This window comes from Canis lupus, chromosome 7 (assembly GCF_003254725.2).
Source record: "Canis lupus dingo isolate Sandy chromosome 7, ASM325472v2, whole genome shotgun sequence".
Classification (NCBI taxonomy): Eukaryota; Metazoa; Chordata; class Mammalia; order Carnivora; family Canidae; genus Canis; species Canis lupus.
This window is the reverse complement of record NC_064249.1, coordinates 41,354,946-41,380,625: the sequence shown is the minus strand read 5'-3', so window position 1 is coordinate 41,380,625 and position 25,680 is coordinate 41,354,946. Positions and strand designations below refer to the sequence as shown.

At 57.2% G+C, this 25,680-nt stretch overlaps 1 protein-coding gene across 1 annotated transcript; it reads left to right on the top strand.

Annotated features, from left to right (window-relative positions):
* Positions 1-3,016: 3,016 nt before the first annotated feature.
* On the top strand, positions 3,017-20,826 carry LMNA (lamin A/C). Its single transcript, XM_025430875.3, has 12 exons — positions 3,017-3,581; positions 13,396-13,552; positions 15,641-15,766; positions 15,995-16,165; positions 16,278-16,403; positions 16,915-17,135; positions 17,240-17,465; positions 17,843-17,950; positions 18,065-18,184; positions 18,573-18,662; positions 19,359-19,628; positions 19,911-20,826. The coding sequence occupies exons 1-12, from the start codon at positions 3,226-3,228 to the stop codon at positions 19,935-19,937; spliced, it is 1,998 nt and encodes a 665-aa protein (XP_025286660.1). The 5' UTR covers positions 3,017-3,225; the 3' UTR covers positions 19,938-20,826.
* The last annotated feature ends 4,854 nt before the right edge of the window (positions 20,827-25,680 follow it).

Genomic DNA, 25,680 nt, shown 5'->3' with positions numbered 1-25,680 from the left:
AACCCAACATAGGACTCGATCCCAGGTACCCGGGATCATGACCTGAGCCGAAGGCCTGAAGGCAGACCCTCAACAGACTGAGCCACTCAGGCACCCTCTACATAATTTTTACAATATTTATTTGTTTAAGTAATCTCTACATCCAACATGGGGCTCAAACTCACGAGCCCAAGATCGAGTCATGTGCTCTACCGACAATGGAGCCCACTGAGAGACCCCAGATGTATATCACTTAATCATTGCAGCGTTCTTATTTTATAGACAAGGAAAGCAAGGCCAGAGTCACTCCCCTGCAAAGCAGCAGGGCCAGGTGCACTTGTTCAGGTAGGAGACGCTGAGCATCTCCTGTGCGCCAGGCCATTAGCGACAGAGCCAGGTGTTAGGGACACAGATGATCAAGACTTGGTCCCACCTGTCTCTCACAGCACTTTTCCGAGGAAGGGTCATTGAGGGAAGCACGATGTTTTGTGCCCCCCTCCAAGGTCACTGGTTCTCAAGACAAGTGCAGCTTCCACTGCCCAAACCACCCTTTGGGCTCAACTCCTATATTCTGATAGTACTCATTAATGCTCCAGCTCTCAGGCCTCTGGATTCCATCTGGAATTCATTATCCAGTCCAGAGTCCTATAATGCTCTTTAGCCACCGTGTTCGGTGTGCCTCTCCCTTGATCCCCCCCACCAGTGGGCAGCTCCCTTGAGGGCAGGCATAGTAGCCTTGCCTCTTCTAGGTGTCCAGCCCATGTTACAGATGAGGATTGGAGCCCAGAGGATTCAGGAGCACATCTGTCATTGTGCTGCAAGTGAGAGGCAGGATTGGAACCTGGTGACCACCCAGCTACAACCCCACCCCTAGTAGGTTCCCTCCTCTAGACCTGGCCACCCCTGTTCTCTCCTGCTGCTTCTGGGCCTGTCAGGGGAAGAGCAGACTGATGGTATTTGGAGTCCACTTTGAAGCTTGGATTTAGGATTGAGGCTTTCAGTGGTGCTGGTAAGGGAGGGGGGACCCTTTGGAAAGAGAGGAGAGTAAAATTTGGGGTAAGGTCCCCCATCCTTTCTCCAAAGATGGGGAGGTCTGGGGTAGGAAGGGTTAAGTGTGGTTTTGCTTCCCCAGCTGGGAAGGGAAGCCAGGCCTGTCTGGGACTGGGTGGGGTTTGGCTGGGGGGGAGATGGTGGAAGGGGGAGAGGGGGCCGCAGGGGGGGGGCTCAGTGCCAGGGGTCTGAGGCAGTGGGAACAGCATGAGCCCTGTCCCTCACGTTTCACTGGCTAACCAACCCACCCCGCCTGCCTCTGCTCCTAGTTTGGAGAACAGAAGAGGGAGAAGCAGAACAAGACTTTTTGTTTTGTCTGGGAAGCTGAGAGAGTGCCACGCCCTGGGGGAGAGGGCTGCAGGAAGGGGGAAGCCATACCCTGGGTCCCTCACTTGGATGCATCCTGGACACTCACCACAATACACACCCACAGAGATGAGAATCCAAGCATCCCCTCCTCGGTTCCCCTCCATAAATACTCAGAGTCCCTGTCTTAACCCCACTCCAACCTCTGTGGACTCCAAGGCTTGGCTCCAGAACCCAGGAAAGAAGACCTATCCCACTCTGCTTCCCTTCAGTATTACAGAAACCCTGACATCCTGGAGCTGTAGGCGTTTGCAACATAATTTAATTTTCTGGATTCTTTACCAGAGAATAAGCTGTGGGAGGCACAGGGGCAGGACATAAAAGCACGTGGGTTCTGGAGCCTCCGCCTGCCACCTCCTAGAAAGGATGAGATGGCCCGTGGGGCCAGGGCCAGGATTATGGGGGGCCAGTAGAAGACAAACCAGAGGAGTCCTTGGTAAGGGCTGAGGATAGAGGCTCCAGAGCCTGGGGTGGGGAAACCTGGGGATCTGGGTGATCCAGTGGCAAAGCAGACCTGGTCAGAGAGGGATGCAGAGATGAGTGCAGGGCTGGCCTTTGCAGCCAGGAAGGTTGTGGGGTCTTTGCTGTCCCAGCCCCCCTAGTACTGCCTTTCTGGTTGAAACCAGGACAGAGACCCACCACTGGCTGTCCAGCCCCTGCCATGCTCCCCCTTCCAGGCCCCTCTGGGAACCACAAGAATCTGGGACCTGGTGTCCTGGCAACGTGATGAATGCACGCACAGCTCTGGTATCTGTTTTAAATTATCCATTAAAATAAGTACAGTCCTGGAAAAAAAAAAAATAAGTACAGTCTTGGAGTTGGCAGGGTGGGATAGAAGGAGTAGAAAGGGGAGGAACCAAGGCAGCCTCTTTTTCCAGTTGCTTGAGTCTGAAGGAAGGGGGCAAGGGATGGGGTGAGTGCCTGGGTCCCACTCTTGGCTTTCTGTGGGGGCATGTAGCTTGGCACTTGGGCCTAAGACCCAGTGCTTGGTTTTGAAGGGCGAAGTTGGAACAGAAGACAGGAAAAGAGGGACCTCAAACTTCTGGTCCCTGCCCCAAAACCGAGGGCTAAAGGAACTCAGGACCCAGAAACTCCCTGCAGCCTGGCTCCCCAGGGAGCCCAGGCATTCCTTCCCCACCCCACCCTGGCACACAGAGATGCTGCTTTGAATGGGCTGCCCACATGTGGAGGGGGGCAGGGGTGACTCACTATTACTATGGGAAGGAGAGGGGGAGCCAGCGGTGGAAGGAGAGTGAGTCACCCCATGGGCACCAGCCTCAGCCCTCCCCCACCTTTCCTGGATCTGCCGGCCTGGCGCTTTCTCTCTTCCTCCTGCCCTTTGCCCACCCACCCGCACCCTTTGGCTCGGCCTTCTTCTACACAGGAAGGCCCGAGTCCGAGGGGACAAGCGTCGGGGCTGGACCGGGAGCCCGGAGCAGGCGGAATCCAGGAGGGAGAAGCCCCAGGCCCGGCGGGTGCGCAGGGCGGGGTGGAGCCCCACTCAAGCCGCCGCCCCGCGGGGCTCGCCCTTCCCCACCGCCCCCTCGCCTCCCGCTGCGGACGTGCGCGGCCCCTTTAAGAGCGGCGGCCCCTCCTCCCACTCCCTAGACCTATTAGAGCCGCTGCCCCGCGTCGGTGACTCAGAGTGTCCGCGGGAGCGCCGCAGCCACAGCCGCGCACCCAGATCCCGAGGTCCGACAGCGCCCGACCCAGACCCCTCGCCTGCCAGGAGCCCGCCGACAGCCCGCCGGCCCGCGCGCTCCCACCCCGAGCGGTCTCTGCCCTCTCCGGGACCTCTGCCCCGCGGGCAGCCCTGCCACCCTGCCGGCCATGGAGACCCCGTCCCAGCGGCGCGCCACCCGTAGCGGGGCGCAGGCCAGCTCCACCCCGCTGTCGCCCACCCGCATCACCCGGCTGCAGGAGAAGGAGGACCTGCAGGAGCTCAATGACCGCCTGGCGGTCTACATCGACCGTGTGCGCTCTCTGGAGACGGAGAACGCGGGGCTGCGCCTTCGCATCACCGAGTCGGAGGAGGTGGTCAGCCGCGAGGTGTCCGGGATCAAGGCCGCCTACGAGGCCGAGCTCGGGGATGCCCGTAAGACCCTCGACTCGGTGGCCAAGGAGCGCGCCCGCCTGCAGCTGGAGCTGAGCAAAGTGCGGGAGGAGTTCAAGGAGCTCAAAGCGCGGTGAGTGCGCCCAGGTGGTGGCGCGGGGTGGGACCGGAGAGGGTGGGCGGACAGTCGCCCTGGTCCCACAGCAGCCGGCCCATAACTCGGCCTTCCAGTCCCCTCCCTCCCCGGAACTGCCCCAGCGGGTGACTGGCAGTGCCAAGGGAAACTGTCAAGACAGGACCGAGAAGGGAGGGGTCTCTGGGAGAGGGTGGTGGATATAGGGAACGGTGGGGTCATCGGGGCCACGCAAGGACTGATGGTAGGCCCACAGTCTGTCTGGGTGGGGGCTGCCAGCCCTTTGGAGCTGAAGGCAGGGGCCTGGGCAGAGGACGGCTGGCCCTGCTAAGTTCAAGAAATCTGGACACTCAGGACACATTGAAATGGGTGAAATGGTCCTGTTAAAACTTTCTTGGCTGACTTGGCAGTGTGCCAACTTTGCCCAGACTGTCTCTGGACGCATAAGCACCCATGCTGGCGGGCGTTCAGTGGTGCTGGAGAGAGGTTACCAAGGCAGGGACGTGGAGGGGACCTCCTTGGCACAACTCTTTCCAGGATTCTAAGAGTTGGGAAGCTCTCCCTCACTACTTGCAGGTCTGGGACCTTTCCTGGGCTCTGACAGGCCCTCTAAACAGCTTGAGGAGCTCCGCTCCCCCGCAGCTCCCACAGCCCTTGGCCTTCTTGGCCCAGGAATGCAGGAGAGGGAGGGAGACCGAGGGCAGAGGCTCCCGGCTCAGGCTCAGGAAGTTGTGTTATACCCAGGTCTGGTGCACCCCCTTGGCCCTCTGCTTGGTGTCTTGGACATTGGGGGCTGCTTCTCCTGGCCTGTCTGCTTGGGGTGAACCACTTTCATTTCCTGGCCAAATCTGAATAATCTTTGCTGTGGCCCATCCACTCAGCCACTGAAGGTTTTTTGATCTTCGCCTTATGAAACTGCTGGAATAGGTGACATATTTGAAATCCAGCCGTTGGCCGCTTGAGGCCCCTCCTACCTCACCCATCCCAGCCCCACCCTACCCCACCCTACTTGACTCCACCCTCCTTTCTAAAAAGGCCTCTGGATCCTGGAAGTTCAGGCCCTCTTTTCCTGGCCCCTGAAAATTTGTTTTCCTCTTCTCTGTTACCTCTTTCTCTATGAACACCCAAGCCAGAGAGCACTAGGGTGTTTGAGATCCCTGGGACAGGAGGCCCCGTGGCTTGATGTCCCCTCATTCCCCCCCTTTCAATCTTCTTCTCCAAACTCTTGCTCTCCTGGGAGCCTCTATGTGTCCAGTGAGCTTTCTGCCCTTCACCGGCCAGGCCCCTGGCCCGGTGGGCGTGGGTACCCATCCCCTTGGGAAGAGTAGGTGGAGACAGTACACACAGACAGGCTGACTTTTTGGAGACACCATGGAAGGAGATCACTCCCGTCTTTTTGCAGTAGTGATAGGAACAACTGAGCTAGCAGGACAGACAGGAGGCAAGATGGGGGCGGGGGCAGAGAATCTATGTCAAATTAGTCTGCTCAGTGACCAAATCCCCCCACTGCTGATTCCTGTGACGAGCTTTCTCAGCAGGTCTTTCTTTGGGGAGGACATTGATCGGAAAACGGGATGAGTAGACTCTGCGATCTCTGGCTAGCCCCACCACGCCAGGTTGTCTGTCTCTGCCTCTGGCCTAGTGCAGCTGTCCAGGCCTGGGCCGCCAGGCGGGTATGTGCGCACGTGGGGCAGGGGCGGGGGTGGTGTGTGTGTGGACTGGTTATATTTAGCCATCTGCCTCTTTCTTCCCCTGTGATCCTGGCTGGGGAGGCTGGGCTTCTGGGAGAGGGGGTGGGTCTGCACACCTGGATCTCAGGCTGCTGGGAGGCAGGGTGGAGACAAAGGGGACTTCAACTGGGGTGTGGGTCCCCTTCCGTGTCTCCAGTGGGAGGCCCCAGGATGGGCTGCTGCTTTTTATGTCTGCTGTGCTCAAGGTGAAGCAGAGAAGAGGAAAATGAAGAACTTGGGAAAGGAAGAAAAGCATTGTCGTAACTCCTCGCACTAAAGCCTAGAGAGAAGGTGTCCTCTGGTTTAATGTTTAATTAGAGCTCAGAGTTCAGGGCTGGGCTTCTGGTTGGGATGCAGAACTGTCTATGAGATCCCTGTGGCAATCCCCGGCCCAGCCTGGTACCTTGACTACACCCAGGGCTTTCGGGCGCCCTCTCATTGGGCTGGGTTATAGGCTCCACGCAGAAACCCCCCCCCCCCCCAGTACCCATACACACGTTCAGTCTATTCCAGAGTCTGAAGCATTTGGACCCTAAGTGTGAAAACAAGGAGCAGTAAACACCAGGAAAGCCCCACCCCCACCCCCACCCAGGGTCCAGGCTTAGAGCTAGGCCCCATCCCAAGCATGACAGCTGGATGGATGATTCAGATGCTGCCCCCTCCTTTCCACCCTAGTGGCTTTACAAGAGACAGCAGGACATAGGGTGGAGACAGCAGATGTCTTAAAGGGAGGGTTGGGGGCCTGACTGCCTGCATCTTCTCCCCCTCTCCCCACTGCATCCCGGGAGGCTTTCCTGCCTCCTTCCTTAGGACCTCCTTCCTTAGTCAACCCCCCCACAATGGGCAGTGTGCAGCAAGTGGTTCAGAGCCAAGTCTGTTACCAGGCCGCTGTATAGGGCTGAGGTCTGTGCCTTCCCGTGTGGAAGTGGTAGAGGAAAGCTGAGTCAGAAGTGGGGAGATCCTAGACCCACAAAGCAGAAGCTCCTCTTCCCCCCGGACGAACCTGGGTGCTCGATAACTTCCTGTATTGTCGGCCTTGTGCAGCCCCAGTGGGGACCGGCAGGGAAGCGTAGGCCCAGGTTCATCCCAATGCTCACTGGGACAGGAACAGCAAAGGCCAGAGAGGTGCAGAGGCTGGTCCTGTGTCACACAGCAAGAACGTGACAGGTCAGGACTTGAGCACAGGCTTCTGATGTCCAGCTGCGTGCCTGTCCCACTAAGCCTTCCTTTTCCAGCTTAGAGGACAGGTTGGAGGGTCCTAAGGGTGGGGTTGGGTGGCCAAAGCTCATTCCTCAGTCTACTCTGAGACCAGTGGGACCAGTGATGCCTTGGTGGTCTGTTGTCCTGCCAGGATCTGTTGACACCCAGCTTTACCATACCCTGTACCTGGAAAGGCCCAAGACCCTGCCAGGCAGTGGATCATAACACAGCTCTGGAAGGCTGGGGATTTGGTCTTGAGGCTGCCATGCGACTTGTAGGACGTGTCTACCTCTGAAGGAAGCTGTGTCCTTTGGCAGAGACATAAGGGGAACAGGGCTGGAGGCCTCTGAGGATACCTGGCCCCCTGTCCTCACCTGAGGGAGCCCCTGGTGTGCTCTCTGCTGCCACCCCCAACCCTGATGTCTACACCCTGATTCCAAGGTAGCTAAGGCATAGCTGAACTCAGGGACTGAGCACTACTTGAGCCAGTAATTCCTGATCAGCCTCCCAACTGCTTTCCCGTGATGAATGCCCGAGTGCCCATGGCTGGTACTTCCCCTGGCTTCCATTCTGAGACTTACCCTTGCATAGGATATGCCCATCAGCCCCAGTCCTGCCGTCCCTGTCCCCCCTGGGATTCAGTAGTTCAGTGTTAGGGCTGAAGCCAGGGACAGCTGGGGGGACAACTGGTAGCCGATGCCTTCCCCTCCCCCAGCCTCCCTCCCTGGCAGCTCCTGCCTGGGTCCGGCTCAGGGGCCTAGCCCTGGGGTAGTTCGGCCAGCTCCCACCCCCTGGAGCCCCACTGCACTGAAAGTGACTCAGGCCAAGTCCAATATTCTTGGAAATATCTGGAGAGAGGTTTGAGGGTCTCCTAATCCTTAGGTGGTCCACCAGCAGAATGACAGATAGTACGAGTATGGGCCTTCATGTCCTCAGTTCTAGTCTTGGTCCTGCTGCCACATTGCTGTGTGACCTTGAGCAAATCACCTTCCTTCTCTGGAGTTTCCTAGCCAAGAAATAAAGGGGTTAGAGCAGAAGATCTCCAGAGATCCCCCAGGTTCCAAAATAGTACAGTGATGCCCAAAGGGAGAAAACAGTCCTCTTAAAATACCAAGCTGTATATGTTCAAATCAAATACACTTAATGTGAACATAATTAATAGCCAATGCTGTTCTCAGTAGAAATATTTCCCACAAACTGGGGTATGAAAAGCATAGACACACTCCCCTATTTCTCAAAGAAATTTTGTGAGAGCAGTTAATTATGATGACATTACCCCCTTGGTTTATGCTTTGTTTTTATTGCTGGTAAGAAAGGGCACTTCGCTGTCATATGTCTCCCTTCAGGACAGCAGCAAGGGCCGTGTTCTCCAGAAGGACACGCTAAGTGCCACGGGCCCCATGTTTGGGTGGCAGGGACACCCCGGGAAAGGCGAACAGCCAACCAGGCTTACACCCATGTTTACAGTCCAAGAGGTGTGGCTGACCTTGGGCCACCCACCCACTCCCCTTCCTGCACCCACTCTGGCCCCACCCCTCCTGAGGCCAGGCTGGGAGGAGGTCTTAGAAGGGGACAGAGTTTGGGAAGGGGGGGCAGGGAGGGGGTGCTCCCTGTCCCTCTGTGGGAAAGGAAGCCAGGATTAATTCTGGCTGGGATCCCAGGCCCCACAGAGGAGCTGAGTCATGGTAGAGGGCCGAGTGGAGAGTGGACAGGAGACCCTGCGCTGGCTTGGTCAGAGAAGGAAAGGCTTGGGGTGGCCTTTCCTTGAGAACTACTGGGGGTGCTCTTGCTGAGTGGCAGCAGGAGGGAGGAGGGCGGGACTATCATGGAGGACAAGTGGAAGGGACAGAACACGTGTGCCTTGAGGGCTGGGTCAGAAAAGCTGGAGACCTTCCTCTCAAGGGGCCCAGTTTCTTTTTTTTTTTTTTTTTAATTTTTATTTATTTATGATAGTCACAGAGAGAGAGAGAGAGGCAGAGACACAGGCAGAGGGAGAAGCAGGCTCCATGCACTCCATGCACCGGGAGCCTGATGTGGGATTCGATCCCGGGTCTCCAGGATCGTGCCCTGGGCCAAAGGCAGGCGCCAAACCGCTGCGCCACCCAGGGATCCCAAGGGGCCCAGTTTCTGAGCAGTGGAGAGGATGGGGGTTTCCAAGGCCCCCCTCCTCCTGAAGCTCTGAGCTGGCACCTCTGAGGCCTGGAGGGAGCTTCCAGCTTCCTAGGCTGGAGCTGGAATGCAGTGGGACCAGAACCCCTTAGGTCCTCCCACTTCCTTTGCTGATCTTGGGGTGTGGCTCCCACCCCTTCTTGCTGTCCTGGGGTTAATAAGCATAAGCCAGCAGATGGAGGGTTAATGCATCCTGAAGAAGGGACTTCTGAGTCAGCTTCTTGTGGGGATCCCCTGAATGCCCCTCCCTTTGGCGGGTGGCCTCCCCCTCCCCCTCCTTCTAGGACATCCTATCTCTTCCTAAGCTACCCCCCCCCCCCCCCCCGCCCCGCTCCAGGCCCCTACTTCTTTTGGTCCATCCCCAGGCCTCAGCCCTGCACTGTCTTGACATCTCAGGCGTGGCTTCTAGAGAGCTAGGCCAAGAAGAAGGAAAGTGGAGTTGGCAGGGACCTTGAGAGAGCAGTTGGTTAGGAAGCCGGCTGCCTGTTGTCCAGGACCCCAGGGCCCAGCCCCTGGCTATGGCTCCTCCTGCGTTGTTGTCTGTACAATGCCACGTTGATACACCAAGCAGCTGTGACTCAAATCTGGCCCCCTGCCAGACACAGCGCCTCTGCCAGGGTTGCGTCTGAACATGTCCACAGGCTTCCCGGCTCTCTTCTCGGCACCAGCTCCTCCACCCCAACCCTCCCTCTGCCTTTGTCTCTGAGGAGGACAGCTGGCTCTGGATGGGGATCTGAGGGCCCGAACCCCAGGCCTGTGTGCTGGTGGCATGCCCCAGCAAGGCAGGTGGAAGCAGAGCCTCCACTGTGCTGGGTGCGGGTGAGGGTGTCTGTCCTGAGGGGCCTTCCTGGCGCTCCAGCTGGAAGGTGCTCAGAACCTCAGGGGGCAGGGCTTGGAGAAGGCTCCAGGGCTTCACAGTGCAGGCAAGAACACGCATTCCCCTCGGCTCTTCTCTTGAAGGTCTCTTTGCAGTGAGGGACCGGTCCTCAAGCGCCACATGTCCCTCTCTTCCTACATTCTGCCCTTACCAGAAAGTGGTGGCAGTCCCACAGACCAGCCAAGAAACCAAGTAGTAGTTCCTTCTTGGAGTGGAGAACATCCAAGCCCATGGCTGCGCACGCGGTTGTGGGAGTGTTTGGGTGGTGTCACTCCTAGAACGGGGAAGCAGAGGTGGACATGTCTCCCAGGCTTGCTTTCTGGGTGCTGGGGTGCCACCCTCTGTGCGCCCACCCTCAGCACCCACCACTCCCACCAGCCCTCTTCCTCCCTGCCCAGTGTGCACCATGCCATTTCGGTGCTCTGTTCCTTTCTCCTGTGAGTGTCCTCAGGTGATCCGTGGGGCAAGCCTTCCCTGGTCCAGGCCTTGGTTTCCCCGGCTGTGAAAGTGCAGGGGTGGCCCAGGAAGAGGCCCAACCAGAAGCCTGGAGCCAGGGAACTCCTAGCCTGCCGGCATTCCAGGCACAGACAGGAAAAGCCCCAGACCTGAGTGGACAGTGCATAAGCCACCAGGTGAAAACTACAGGAGAGCATGCTTGGGAGGTGGGGACAGGTCCCCAGGGCAGGTCTGGGGTGGGGCAACCCAGGGGAGTGGACTTGGATGGAGGGTGGGGGAGGATAGACTGCAGGGGAAGAGCTGCCCCAACAAAGGGAGGGGTGGCTACAGGAGCGTCCCTCACTGGCAGAAAGTCAGCTTTGCCCAGGGTCTGGAGTCAGGGGCTAGAGTTGGGAAGGAGAGGGAAGAGCTGTGGCCAAGCTGGAGGGCAGGGACTCCGTGGGGCCCACGCAGCCTGCCCTGCCCTTCCCTGCCACAGGGGGGCGCCCTTCCCTGTGGAGCTCAAAGACCCTGATCTCCCCTCCCCTCCTTCCCCTCCTGTCCTGAGGTGGCCCAGCCATGGGGAACTCTGTGTGCCGGTGAGGCTGAGGGGCTGAGACGGGGCAGGAGGGACTGGGAGGGAGCCCCTGCGGGGCTGGGCCTGCTCCCCCAGGCCCCTGTGGCCCTCTTCTCCTCCCCCTGCTTCTTGTGAGGATGGCCAAAGGTCTGTCCCCCGGGTGTCTCCCTCAGCCTGTGGAGGAGGAAATGAGGGCGCAAGTTGCCCCTAGCAACAGGCCCCAAACAGGCCTGGGCAGCCTGGCTTCCATATCTGGCGTCCAGGCTGGGCTGAGGAGGGTGACTCAGAGGGCGGGCCAGCACCTGGCTTGATGCCCACCCAGCCCCTCTGCTGCCCCCGAGGCCCGGCCTGCAGTGGCCCTGGAGCCAGCCTTCCCTGTCCCACGGCATCCGTGCGGCAGACCCCCAGCTCCCTGCACCCTGCCCTCCCCTCCCCTCTCTGTCCCCCCTCAATGGGATCTGCCAGCCGTGGGAAGCGTCAGAAACAGGATGCCCAGCCCTGCTTCCCTCATGAGGCCACTGGGATGCAGCCACTCCCGTGCTTGAGGAACCTGGACATGAGGGCTTGGGCAGGACGTGGGCAAAATGGGGGTCTCCCCTGTGAGTGCTAGAGGATTTCCCAACCCCTACCCGGGTATTGTCTGCCTGAGGATGAGTCATCTGCAGCCCTGTTCCCGCCCTTCTCAGCTCCCGCAGGCCCCAGTCCTGGGGCCTGAGGTGATGACCGCCTGGCCAGGGTTGGCTTGGGGTCCCTGCTGGGTCTGAAGACCCCACATGGGGGCCTAGTCCTAGGCCGACAAGCCAAGGGCAGAGGAAGGAGGGGCACTGGGCTCTGCACTATACCACCCCCCAGCCATCTTGGGGTGTGCGTGTGGCTCCCTGTGGCCACAACTCCTGAGGGCTGAGTCATGAGCCTGTGGGTGATAGTGGCTTCTTCCCCACAGATGGGAGCTCCTCAGCCTCAGTGAGAAAACCACCAGGGCCCTCCCCAGCTCCTCTGTGCTGGCGGTTTCCCTGCTGTGGCCTCCTGGAGGGAAAGGCACGGAGCCCCCATGTTGCTTTGGAGGCTGGGCCAAGGGGCAGGGCCCTTCTGGCCACTCTGCTACCGGTTTGCTACCGGCCCCTGGACGTGACTCTCTGTGCCTCAGTGTCCCTGGTCACATGGTGCTGGCGCCTATTAGGCCACTACACAGACCAAGTGAGTGAGCACTAACATTCAGAGCAGGGCCCTCTGCATAATTGTGCCATGGGACTGTTGCCATTGAGTGGTTATGGTCACTGTCCTTCTCAACACCACCCCCTCAGGGAGGCTGACAGACCGGGTGCTGACAGGGCAGGGGCGCCATGGCAGGGAGGCCTTCTGCTTCCCCAGCCTGAGGAGGGCAATGCAGGGGAGGGTGGGGTCCCTGGGCCACCACTGCCTCATACTGGCCCTTACTTCCAACCCAGGCCCCTCAGTATCCTGAGTAAGGGAGGAGCTGAGCTGCCCCCCTGTGAGCTCCTTCCAGCTTGCGGGCAGGGGCAGCAGGAAGGGCATAGGCCTCCAGGGCGGAGAGGCCTCTGCGGAGCAGGCCTGACGCCCTGGAGCCGGCCCAAGGAGCCGGTGTCTGCTGTGTGGCTTCACTTTACTGGCGGTTTCTTCTTCATTCCTCCCCTTGCAGCTGGCTCAGCTTCGGAAAAGTTTTGAAGTCATGGAAAGTTGGGGCTGTGCTCCCAGTCAGGGGCTGGGCCGGATGGCAGCCAAAACCTGAGCTGGGTTTTGACTTTATTTTTAGCTTTTCTGGCTGAGACGGAGGAGGGGAGACATCCTCCAGTTCTGGAAGGGCCTCTTTTTTTCGAGGGAGACAGACACTGTTGCGTCAAAGGGCTTGTTCTGAGGTGTGGCCAGTGGCTTGGTGGGGGAGCCCCCTCCATGTCTCCAAGGGGCCTTCCCCTACCCAGCTGGGTATCTTCATGTCTCCCTTGTGGTGGAGCCCGCTGGAGACCTGGTGACTCCCGTTTGGAAAGTCCTGAGCTGTGGCAAGAGTTTATTTGGCTATTTGGCTAAAGCTCTCCCCGGTTTGAGGAATAGGGAGGCTTGAGGCTGTAGTCTAGATGGACCTGGAGGCTCAGAGTAGGGCTGAGCATTCTCTCAAGTTCTGAGAAGGCCTGGAGGGGGCAGCTGGAACCCCTGTGCTTGGCCTCGGTCAGGGGACCCAGACTGAGTCTGAGAAATGGAAGGGTCGGTACCATACCTGCCTGTCCTCATCACTGAGTTTTAACCACAGAGCCCCCAGTGTGTACAAGGGGCCAGGAGAGCCTCAACCTGAGATGCTAGAGGGATGCATGGACCCCAAGGGCTGGGAGACTGGCTGTCCCGTCCCTGCAGGGAGGGAGGCCTGGTTGAATGGAAGGTAGGCGGAGTCAGGGAAGAGAAGGTTAAGGTCCAGTGTGGGTAGGGGCAAGAGACAAAGGTGGCCCTGTCTCTTTGGGAAGGAATGGGAGGAGAGAGAGGGAAAAGCATTCATCTCCTGGGATTGCGCTTTGCCCTTGGCCCCAGGCACGTTCCTGAGCACTGAGTCATGGGAAGGGTGGAGAAGCAGGAAGGGGGTTTGGGGGATCTTGGGGGAGGTGGGAGGCCAGCCCCAGAGTCAGGCAGATGCAAACAAACCAAGAGCAAGGGTGCCCTCTCCTGGCACTTTGAGGGATGGGCAAGCCAGGCCCCCACAGTGGGGGGTGGAGAGGGCAGAGGAACTCCTGGGACCGAATTGCAGTCTTTCCCTGGGAGTCCTGACCCTCCTTGGAGACACAGACTCCTCTTCAACTCACTCTCTCCTTGCTTCCTTAGCAATACCAAGAAGGAGGGCGACCTGATGGCCGCCCAGGCCCGGCTCAAGGACCTGGAGGCTCTGCTCAACTCCAAGGAGGCCGCCCTGAGCACTGCGCTCAGCGAGAAGCGCACGCTGGAGGGCGAACTCCATGACCTGCGGGGCCAGGTGACCAAGGTGAGGCCTCCCACCAGACCAGTGCAGGCCGCCCTAGTCACCCTTGCAGTCCATTTGGTCTCCTGGTACCTGTCTGTCCTGCCCCATGGACATGGCATCAGAGCCATTCCCCTGCGTGGACACCAGTTCCCCCACCTGCCCTTATCGCATCCCCTCTCTACTCTGATGCATCTGGCATAGTGGATTTAAAATAGTCCACAGCCAGGCACCCAGCCTGTTCAGTCGGTAGAGTTTGGGGTCGTGAATTGGAGCCCCATGATGGGCGTAGAGGTTCCGTTAATAAATTTAATAGTCCACAGCCCCTTCCATTGAACTTTACAAGGAAGTGTGCCTGGCCCCAGATCCCTCCTGGTTTGGCCGTCCCATAGGAGAGCTGTGGTCCCTCTGGAAGATAGAGCCTGAAGTTGGGAGTGGATGGTTAATCACATACGGGACACATGTTCTTAATGCTTGGCTGGGATACAGTTGTCTCTGCCTTCAAGGTACTTTGCTGTCCGTCCTGTCCTTTTGTCTCATGATCCAGGCTCGGGACAGACTCCAAGTGGGGCTGCTCCCACTTCTGCAGCCTCATATGCTCCAAGCAGAGTCAGTTGCTAACTCCTATCATGGGCTCTGTCTCTCTCGAGCCCTGACCCCATAGGGCATGGGACAGACCAGAGATCCCAGCAGGTTGGTGACAAAACCAGGTCTTCCCAGCTGTGCTGGCCAGCCAGGGCTTTCTGAGACCAAAGGCGAGGAAAGGTGCTCTGCTGCTCAAACTTCAGAGACCTTTCTGTGGCAGACCAGGGGATCTCTGTTAATAGTCCAGTGGAGGGATACCAGGGTGGCTCAACAGTTGGGCACCTGCCTTCAGCTCAGGTCATGATCCTGGGATCCAGGATCAAGTCCCACATCAGGCTCCCTGTTAGGAGCCTGCTTCTCCCTATGCCTGTGTCTCTGCCTCTCTCTCTCTCAGTCTGTGTCTCTCATGAATAAATAAATAAATCTTTAAAAAAAAAAGTCTAGGGATCCCTGGGTGGCGCAGCGGTTTGGCGCCTGCCTTTGGCCCAGGGTGCGATCCTGGAGACCCAGTATCGAATCCCACATCGGGCTCCCAGTGCATGGAGCCTGCTTCTCCCTCTGCCTGTGTCTCTGCCTCTCTCTCTCTGTGACTATCATAAATAAATAAATAAAAATTAAAAAAAAAAAAAAGTCTAGCTGGGCCTTCCCATGCTGGCCCCTCCCATCTCACCACCCCTGGGCCCTGCTGGCTCTGGCAGTGCTGATCCTTCTGAGGACCCCGCAGGGCACAGGATACCTTCACACCTCTGGGCCTTGACACAGGCTCTTCTCCCCACATCCCTAGGTACACTTTGGTTTCTCGCCTCATGTTCCTCTACTTGGAACACACCTCCTTCAGAGCACCTCCCTGTGTTGTGCCAGAGAGGGATGGTGCCACCTTTCTTTTCTGAACCCAGTACCTGCCCAGAGTGGTTTCCATGAGTGAGGAGTCTCCGTGACCTCAGTGACAGCTGAGGCTCCTGTTCCCCGGACCTGTTTGTTTGTTTGTTTCTTTCTTTCTTTCTTTTTTTTTTTTTTTAATTTTAAAAGATTGTATTTATTTACTCATGAGACACACAGAGATAGAGAGAGAGAGAGAGAGAAAGAGGCAGAGACACAAGGCAGAGGGAGAAGCAGGCTCCAGGCAGGGAGCGGAACATGGGACTCCATCCCGGGTCTCCAGGATCGATCACACCCTGGGCCAAAGATGGCGCTAAACCACTGAGCCACCCGGGCTGCCCTTTTTTTTTTTTTTTTTTTTTTTTTTAAGATTTTATTTATTCATTCATGAGAGACAGAGAGAGAAAGAGAGAAGCAGAGGGAGAAGCAGGCTCTATGCAAGGATCCCGATGTGGGACTCGATCCCGGGACTCCAGGATCACGCCCTGGGCTGAAGGCAGGCACCAAACTACTCAGCCACCCAGGGATCCCCATCCAGACCTGTTTCTATGTGCATAAAGGGTTGTGCTAGAAACAGCTGCTCTCAGCTTCCTCAAAGCTCTGGTGTTCCATGGCCCTGCTCCTTGACCTCTGCCCCATTCCTCTCAGCTCGAGGCAGCCCTGGGTGAAGCAAAGAAGCAACTCCAGGATGAGATGCTGCGGCGGGTGGATGCTGAGAACAGGCTGCAGACCCTGAAGGAGGAGCTGGACTTCCAGAAGAACATCTACAGTGAGGTAGGGACTGTGCTCTTGAGGCCAGAGGTGTGGGGCTGGGTCTCAGCCAGGTGCAGGGCTCGCCCGCCCCGCTGCCCTGCACTAGTGGATGGGGCAGGGGGACATGTCCAGTCCCCATGTTAAGGGGGGTGATCCACTCAGCCGTAGGATGGGGCAGGGGGCTTGGCCACCCAGACCTCATCCTCCAAGGACTAGTCCTGACCTTGGCTCTGTCTCCACCCACCCCAGGAGCTGCGTGAGACCAAGCGCCGCCACGAGACCCGGCTGGTGGAGATTGACAATGGTAAGCAGCGTGAGTTTGAAAGCCGGCTGGCGGACGCCCTGCAGGAGCTGCGGGCCCAGCATGAGGACCAGGTGGAGCAATATAAGAAGGAACTGGAGAAGACCTACTCTGCCAAGGTGCTTGGTGCCTCCCCTTGCCCCGGCCCCCAGCAGCCCTGGCCCTGCCCACCCTGGGCGAGGGGTCCCCTCTCAGGCCCCAGCAGCCTTATCCCTGTGTTCTCCCCCAAAGCTGGATAACGCCAGGCAGTCAGCTGAGAGGAACAGCAACCTGGTGGGGGCCGCGCATGAGGAGCTCCAACAGTCCCGCATCCGCATCGACAGCCTCTCGGCCCAACTCAGCCAGCTGCAAAAGCAGGTGTGCCCCTCCCCACCCCTTCCCTCCTGAGCTAAGGGTGAGGCTGGATGTAGTGCAAGTCCCCAGGAGGGAGAGGAGGGGGCAGGTGAGAGGCCAACCATGTCCCAGGACCTTGGACTGGGGGAGGAGCCTAGGATTCAGTCAGGTAACCTGGCCGTTGTGCCAGGACCACTTCCTGTTTGACCTGCATGACCTGTATTCCTCAGAACCTTGCTCTTCCCAGTTGAGAATGGAGGCCTTTCTTACCTTCTGCGTGGCTTGGTGAGTGCTTTTAAAGCACCTGTTCTGACCAGCTGTGCATTTGTGACCAGAGGAAGCAGGTTCCAGCCTCAGTATCAGAGATTTCAGTTAGATTCAGGGAAAGGCTTCCTGGCTGCCAGCCACACCATGAGAGAGCCCCTGGCAGGCTCTGGCTTGGGCAAAAGAGCCTGGGGAGAGTGGTGAGAGGGGCCCACCTTTGGCCCCTCCTCCTGGTCCCTGGGAGCTCACTGAGCCTGGCTCCCTCACCCAGCTGGCAGCCAAGGAGGCAAAGCTGCGGGACCTGGAGGACTCACTAGCCCGTGAGCGTGACACCAGCCGGCGGCTGCTGGCCGATAAGGAAAGGGAGATGGCGGAGATGCGGGCGAGGATGCAGCAGCAGCTGGACGAGTACCAGGAGCTGCTGGACATCAAGTTGGCCCTGGATATGGAGATCCATGCCTACCGCAAGCTCCTGGAGGGCGAGGAGGAAAGGTGGGTCGGGGAGGAGCTGGGGGGGGGTGGTGCCAGCCAGCGCCGCCCATGGCCCATGGCCCATGGCCCACCTTGACAAGGCCCCTCTGTGTCCCCCTTGCCAGGCTGCGACTATCCCCCAGCCCCACCTCGCAGCGCAGCCGTGGCCGCGCCTCCTCCCACTCATCACAGACGCAGGGCACGGGCAGCATCACCAAGAAGCGCAAACTGGAGTCTTCCGAGAGTCGCAGCAGCAGCTTCTCCCAGCACGCTCGTACCAGCGGGCGCGTGGCTGTGGAGGAGGTGGATGAGGAGGGCAAGTTTGTGCGGCTGCGGAACAAGTCCAGTGAGGTAGGCGCCCCAGGTCTGGGAGGGAGAAAACCCGAAGGGAAAGGATGGCGTTTGGACAGAGGGTGTCCCTCCCAGTGGCAGACCAGGGCCAGTGTGTCCCTCCACACTCAGGGGTGACTCCACGTCTCCCCCCTGGCACTGAGACCGAGCGAGCTGTCCAACCCCTCTGAGTGTCCATGTCCTCACCTGTGGGATGGATGTAAACAACAGTCCCTCGGTCCTTGGGTTGTGGGATATTGAGAGTGTTGAGTGTGCCCAGTAGCGCCTGAGTGTCCATAGACTGCGGTGTTATCCTTGATGGGCCTAGCCCATGAGCGAGATTGGCCTGGGAGACTGAACAAGCCTCCCCCACTGTCCCCTCCCTTCCTTGCTGGCAGGACCAGTCCATGGGCAATTGGCAGATCAAGCGCCAGAATGGAGATGACCCCTTGCTGACCTATCGCTTCCCACCAAAGTTCACCCTGAAGGCTGGGCAGGTGGTGACGGTGAGTGGCAGGAGTCCTCACATGGTACCCTGGGGTGGCCAGAGGTGAGGAGAAGGGATGGGTCCAAGCATGGGCATGCTGAACTGAGCAGCCTTCTCTAAACTGCCTCCCTAGATCTGGGCTGCAGGAGCTGGGGCCACCCATAGTCCCCCTACTGACTTGGTATGGAAGGCGCAGAACACTTGGGGCTGCGGAAACAGCCTGCGCACGGCTCTCATCAACTCCACTGGGGAAGTGAGTATGCTGCAGGCTGGCCTCTGTCTGGACAGGGCTCCCCCTGTGGCCAAACTGGGAGCCAGCAGCACCGAACCCCAGGGAGCCGGTTCCAGGCCACTGTGTCCTGACTCCCTCTGCTGCAACCCCAGGCCCCAAGTGCTCCCCTCACTGGTCATCAAACCCAAAGATGCCTCCCCAATGGGGCATGAGGGGTGGAAGGTAGATAGCAGGGATTGGATCCTTAAAGGCAGGACCACACTCCTACCCGGGAGTCTGACGATGTCCCTCCTTTGCCCCAGTGCTACAGACGGCAGACCACAGGTGGTCAGTGTGAGTGGTGGTACTGTATACCCCTCCCCCAGCTTTCATCCCCTAACCCCTGGGTCTGGGCCCATGTCCCTGGCAGGAGGTGGCCATGCGCAAGCTGGTGCGCTCCGTGACCGTGGTCGAGGACGATGAGGATGAGGATGGAGATGACCTGCTCCATCACCACCATGTGAGTGGCAGCCGCCGCTGAGGCCGAGCCCACACTGGGGCACCCAGCCAGGCCTCCCCTTGCCAAAAATCTTTTCATTAAAGAATGTTTTGGAACTTCATGCGCTGCCCTGGCTTTTCTTCTGTCCTCCCTGTATCTTGAACAGGGAGCCCAGGTGTCTGGGTGCCCTAGGCTGGTAAGGATGGGAGTGGGAACTTCCTGATGCCATGGAGCACTCTCTTTGGAGCAGTGGACAGGGTCTGGATTTGTCTCTTGGAGAGGGGACGGGAGGACAGATGTGGGGCGCCCAGCCCTGCCTCTCCCCCCCATTCCTGTCAGACGCATTTCCTTTCTCATCTCTTCCCCATTTCTGTTGCATGTGCTGTTCTCATTTCTCCTGTCTGTTCCTGCAAGAATGTACCCTTCCCACCTCCCGCGCCCCACTTATTTTGCATGCTTGCTGCTCTACCAGCTTGCTCACTCTCCTCTCCCTCTTCAGCTTTGAGGGTCTGGGACAGAGCCCAGCCACAGCTCCAGTCCCCTTTCCCCAAGTCTTCCTGACCCTCTGCCCTCCCAGGTCATCCCCTCCTCCCGGGGCTGGGGCCCTCCATCTGGGGCCTGGAGCACAGAACCCCGCCGTCCTGCCTGGTGGCGGTGCGAGCAGGAGTACAGAGCCGGGGCTGGGCCATCCCGCCTGAGCCTTGTCTTCCTTCTCAGGGCTCCCACTGCAGCAGCTCGGGGGACCCCGCCGAGTACAACCTGCGCTCGCGCACCGTGCTGTGCGGGACTTGCGGGCAGCCTGCAGACAAGGCTTCCGCCAGCAGCTCGGGAGCCCAGGTGGGCGGATCCATCTCCTCTGGCTCTTCCGCCTCCAGTGTCACAGTCACCCGCAGCTACCGCAGTGTGGGGGGCAGTGGGGGTGGCAGCTTCGGGGACAGCCTGGTCACCCGCTCCTACCTCCTGGGCAGCTCCAGCCCCCGAACCCAGGTGAGTTGTCCCTGTGCCTCTGCACCTGCAAGCAGAGGACCCTGGTCCTTGAGGGTTAGGATGAGGGAGCCCTGTGGGGGGGGGAGGCCTTCTCTCCCGCAACCCGGGGGAGTGGGAGCCTCCTCCCCTCAGCCCAAGGTCCTAGGCAGTCGCTTCTGCATCCTGCCCCTCCTGTCTGAGCCCCAGACTAGAGGGCAGGGGCGGGGCTGGGGGGCTGGGGAGGGCCAGGGGCCTAGCCCTGCTGTTCACATCTCTCCTCCCCTACTCCTATCTCTCTCTCAGAGCCCCCAGAACTGCAGCATCATGTGATCTGGGACCTGCCAGGCCGGGTGAGGGTGGAGGCTGCCTGCCTCCTTTCTGCCTCACGCCCACCCTGCCCACACCGGCCCAGCACCTCATGGGAGGGGCTTGAAGCCAAAGAAAATACCCCTTTGGTTTTTTTCTTCCATGTTTTGTTTTTTTTCTAAGAGAAGTTATTTTCTACAGTGGTTTTATACTGAAGGAAAAACACAAGCAAAAAAAAAAAAAAAGCATCTATGTCAATCTCCCCTGCTTTTGGGAAACTCCACATCTGCCTTAAAACCAAAGAAAGCTTCCTCCAGAAGCCAAGGGAAAGGGATGCTCCTACAGAACCTAGTTTCTGCTTCTCTGCTGCTCCCGTCTGCCACCCCCACCCTGGGGACCCAGTGAACATGGTGCCTGAGAGGCAGCTCTGGAGTCCTCCCAGCCAGCCTCTGAGGGGGGCGTTGGGCCAGCCCCCACCCCCACCCCCCCCGCCCCCGTTCTACTACACCTGGCTGAGGCTCCTCTGCCTGCCCCACCCCCACCCCACCCCTGCCCTCAGCCCCGGGGTGACTAGTCCTGCCAGGTACCAGCTATGCTTGCTTTTTCTGTATCTTATTTAGACAAGAGATGGGAATGAGGTGGGAGAGGGGGGAAGAGAGGTTCTTTCAGGCTGCCTCACCTGGAAGCTGGAAGCCTGGGCTCTGCTCAGTCACTGGAGGTCAAGGTCAAGTGGGTGTAGGGTAGAATGGAGAGGGAGGGTAGTAGACAGGGTGGGAGCCGGCTGTGGAAGAGGAAGGTGAGAAGAGGTAGAGGGTGTGTGTCCGTGGTTTTGGCAAACACTAAAGTCCCTGGCCTCCCCATTTCCCATCTGCATTCCCTTTCTCCCCCCAGATCAATACACTAGTTATTTCTATCCCTGGCTGCCTTGGTATCTGTCTTTGTCAGTGGGCGTCACCGTGTGCCCTGAGGGCCAGACACATACACATACAACCCTCACATGCTCACCCTCGTCTTCGTGCACACTGCTGCCCGGCCTCGCCCTTGCTCTGGGGGAGGTTAGCTGAAGCCCCCCACTGCCCGTGCACTTCAGACACATATCCAGGTTTTCTGGTGGCTGATGCAGAGCAACTTGGGCATAAGCAGTGCCTGGTCCTGTGGAAGGCCCTTGGAGAGGTCGATTTCTTCAACCTGCCAGCACCCACCTGAGCCCTGACCACCTTCTCTCCATGGGGCCCTGGGGTCAGCTCTAACTCTGAGGCATAAGACAGGGATGGGAATGCGGCCTGAGGGCAGTGTTGTGTCAGGACCCCGGCAAGTGAGCAGGAAGGACAGTGGAGGGGCTGGCCAGGATAGAAGGAAAGCAGCAGGACTTACCTGCAAGTGAGCAGTTGGTGTCCCTTGCTCGGGGGAAGGGAAACAAACGTGTGGTGACAGAGCAGGAGCCTGGCGGGGGGGGGGGGGGGGAGGGGGGGGTTGAGGGGGTCGTCAGAGGGGTTCCTGAGCTCTGGCAAGCAGTCTGGCTCTGGCCCTTCGTGGATTGCACAGCATCTCCGCCCTCTTCCATTCCACCCTGGTAGTCTTGAGACGTCCTGTCTCCTTTGCCCCTGGGAGTGGGGGCCCTGAGCTAGCTGCCAGGCCCACGCAGTGGCAGGTGGCCAGGATCCCAGGGCTCTGGCTGCAACCCCCGCCCCTGTGACATCACGCTCCCCCTGAACAAAAGGTAGCGTTGCTCAAGTATAAGTTTATGCTCCCTGGGGAAGGAGAGTCAGCCGCAGTGAATGGTCGGTGAGAAAGAGCATGTCTGCGATGATGAAGACACCACTGTGAGGGAGGGGACAAGCCCTCCCAGGTCCCCTGGAAACCCTGGCCCCTGTGGGCTGCATCCCTGGGAGAAGGGATGCTGGGGGTGGGTGTGTGAGTTTGAGGAAGCCGCCCCTGCTCAGGTAGGCGGCTCCTGAGGAGGACCGCCCTTTCCACCAGGTGAAGGCTCCAGGGGCCGGCCTGTGCACTTCCCGAGCCGGGCACCTGAGGGCGCCAGAGCGCCGCCCGGGCGGGGACCCGGGGGCCAAGGCGGCTGCGCGGGATCTCCCGCAGCAGGTGCCTCCGCGCGCATACCTGTCACTGCGCAGCCGCAGCAGCGCAGCCCCTCCCCCCCGGAAAGCCATAGACTTTATTTATTTTTTTAAAGATTTGATTTAGTTAGTTGACAAAAAGAGAGAACGTGAACAAGCAGTGGGTGCGGCAGAGGGGGAGAGAGAAGCAGACCCCGCTGAGCAGGGAGTCCTTTCAGGGCTGGGTCCCAGGACCCTGGGATCATAACTTGAGCCCAAGGCAGTCGCTCCACTGACTGAGCTACCCAGGCGCCCTCAAAGAGATTATTTTTAAAATGTTTTGTGTCAGATTGTAACACTCTGTTAAAACTGAAAATGTATAAAAGTAGAAAGAAGGGGGGGGGGGAGTCATCCCTTTTCAATCACCCAGAGGCAACCCACAGATGGATTTCTTTCTAGATGTTTTTCCCTGAACACATACTTTACATAGTTAGGTCTCACTGTAGTTTAAATTCTGATTCTGCTTTTCACAGTTAACATGCATGGGCACTTTCCACTGTTATTTCTAAGTTTATAATCATTATCTTGGGCAGCTCGGGTGGCTCAGTGGTTTATCACCGCCTTCAGTCCGGGGTCTGATCCTGGAGACCCGGGATCGAGTCCCATGTCGAGCTCTCTGCATGGAGCCTGCTTCTCCCTCTGCCTGTGTCTCTGCCCCCCTCCCCCCCGTGTGTCTCTCATTAATAAATAAATAAAATCTTTTAAAAAATAAATAAACATTATCTTTAAATAACATTCTTTTCCTGTTGGTTCATAAAAGCTATACTTGGCCATTCCAGAGAAGGTAGGAAAGTGGAAAGGAAGCCACTTTCCTTATCTGCACTTCCACTGCTGCAGGATGACCACCATCAACATTACGGGGGGACGCCTTCAAATATTTTGTATAGTTTTGGATTTTCAAATATGTACGTGCGTTTACAATGTTCTGCAGCTTGCTACAAATAACACTTCCTGGAGCAGACATCTTTGCAGGCATCTCTGGGCATTTCCATGAAATAAATTTCAAGAACAGGACTAGCTGAGTCATAGGCGTGTACATTATACAGGCGGTTGATAACATTACCAAGCATCCTCCAGAGAAACTAGACTCTTCCCATTCTCACCTGCAGTCGAGCTCACAGTTCCCCAAGCTCTTCCCGACACCAAAATTCCTGTCGATTTTAATCTTTGCCAACTTGATAGGAAAACAATTACATTTCATTGTTTCAATTTCCTTGAAAAGAAATTGAAATTGTTTTTTCATTTGTGTATAATGGCTATTTGCATTTCTTCTGGTATGAAAAATGTTGCTTTTGCTCATGTTTTTATTGGGAAGAATATTGGTTTTTATATTGGTTCTTAAGATTAGGGGAGAAAAAAAAGATTAGGGGAGAAAGCTCTCCCTCTCGACTTTATCTATAGCTATTAAGCCGGGTATTTAAAAAAAAAAAAAAAAAAAAAAAAAAAAGCCGGGTATTTTGCAAATATTTTATAAAGGATGTTTATCATATGAAAATACTTTAAAGATGGCTAAGTGTTGGGACGCCTGGGTGGCTCAGTTGTTGAGCATCTGCCTTGAGCTCAGGTTGTGATCCTCGGGTCCTGGGATCAAGTGCTGCATCAAGCATCTCGTGGGGAGCCTGCTTCTCCCTCTGCCTATGTCTCTGCCTCTTTCTCTGTGTCTCTCATGAATAAATAAATTAAATCTTTAAAAAAAAAAAGATGCCTAAGTGTCCATTTCATCAATTGTCTCTGGATATTTAGATTTGTTCCCTTTTGTGATTATAAATAATCTGCAGAGAATGACTTTTCTTTGAGGATTTCAAGTAATTTCTTATGGTGGAGTTTTGGTGATGCCCCTGCTGACTAGTCTGACTTTATTTTTTTTTTTTACATATTTATTTATTTAAGAGAGAGAGAGAGAGAGAGAGAGAGCAGGAGCAGGGGGAGGGGTAGAGGGATAAGCAGACTCCGCACTGAGTGTGGAGATCCCAGGGGCTGGATCCCAAAACCCAGAGATCAGGACCTGAGCTGAAGTCAGATGCTTAGCTGAGACACCCAGGCACCCTGCCATAAGACTTGAAATTCATGGCCACCCATCCCTGGCATTGCCACCATCACCATCTCTTCTCCTGTCCCTAGCCCCGAGATGCCTATGTAATGCCTTCTCTTGTCTCTTCAAATTCCCCTCCTTGCACTCAGCCACTCACCTGTTTCCTTCTTCCTTCCAAAGGGATTGCTCTTGCTGAGGTCCCTGCACCCTGCACATGGTTGAGCCAGTGGTCTCTACTCAGTCCTTACTTTCCTTGATCTGGCTTTTCACAGATGACACTCTGGTCTCTCTCAGGCCACATCACTGGGTCTTCCACTTCTCTCCCACCTCCAACGGACAGAGTGCCTGGGCCCAACTTATCTCTGAATACACCGGGGCCCAGAGACACTTGGTCCAGGCTCACTGCCTTAAACACCATCCGCATCGAAAGTGGATACCTTCTGCTCGTGGCTTTGCTTTGAACCCCAGACCTGCCACCTCTCCAAGTCAGCCCATCTGGTCTACCACGCACCCCTGTCTGCTCTGCCTGTCATTTTCCCTATGCCGGCTGGTGACCATCCTTCTCCCCACTCCTCAGGCTGAAGCCTGAAGGTCATCCTTAGCTCCTCTTGCCTTCTCAAGTCCCACATTCAGCCCCCCAGAAGATTTGGTCGGCTCTTTAAAATACACCTGGAATCAGGGGAATCCCTGGGTAGCTTAGCGGTTTAGCACCTGCCTTTGGCCCGGGGCATGATCCTGGAGGCCCGGGATCGAGTCCTGCATCGGGCTCCCTGCATGGGGCCTGCTTCTCTCTCTGCCTCTCTCTCTGTGTGTATCTCATGAATAAGTAAATAAAATATTTTTTTAAAGATTTTTATTTAGTTATTCATGAAAGACACGGAGAGGGAGAGAGGCAGAGACACAGGCAAAGAGAGAAGCAGGCTCCATGCAGGGAGCCCAATATGGGACTTGATCCTGGGTCTCCAGGATCACGCCCTGGGCCAAAGGCGGCACTAAACCGCTGAGCCACCCAGGCTGCCCAAGTAAATAAAATCTTTAAAAATAAAATAAAATAAAATAAAATAAAATAAAATAAAATAAAATAAATAAAATACACCTGGAATCCAGCCCGTTCTTCCAGCCCTACCACCACTGCCACCACCACCTCTTGTCTGGATCAGGGCAGAGTTTCCTCACTGGTCTCCTGCCCTTGCTCTAGACGGTTTATTCTCTGCACAGCAGCAGCTTTCACTCCTCTGCTCAGAGCTCTCCAGAGCCTTCCCAAAGCAGTCAGGATGAAAGCCCGATGATGGCACACAGGACCCACTGAGTCCCTGGTCCTCACCTTTCAGGCCCGCTGTGAGGTTCCTAGAACCCACCAAATGCATGCCTGCCTCAGTGGCCCCCTCCTGCCAGGACCACCTTTCCCAGAAGATGTTTGTTTGCTTGGTCCTTCACCCTCTCCAGATCCCTGTTCACACATCACCATCCAGTTAAGCTTTCCCCGACAAAATTTTATGACACAGCGTCCTCACCCTCCTCCTGAGCCCTCACGCTTCTCAGCCGCCCTCCCTGATTTACTTTTCCCTAGGATATTTTGCACCACTGGACATATTTCATTGCATATTTGTTCATTTTCTGTCCT

Coding starts and splice junctions, on each gene's coding strand:
- LMNA (XM_025430875.3), top strand. CDS start 3,226: ATGGAGACCCCGTCCCAGCGGCGCGCCACCCGTAGCGGGGCGCAGGCC. Junction 16,166..16,277: donor AGAAGACCTACTCTGCCAAG/GTGCTTGGTGCC, acceptor TCTCCCCCAAAG/CTGGATAACGCCAGGCAGTC. Junction 17,136..17,239: donor CTGGAGGGCGAGGAGGAAAG/GTGGGTCGGGGA, acceptor CCCCCTTGCCAG/GCTGCGACTATCCCCCAGCC.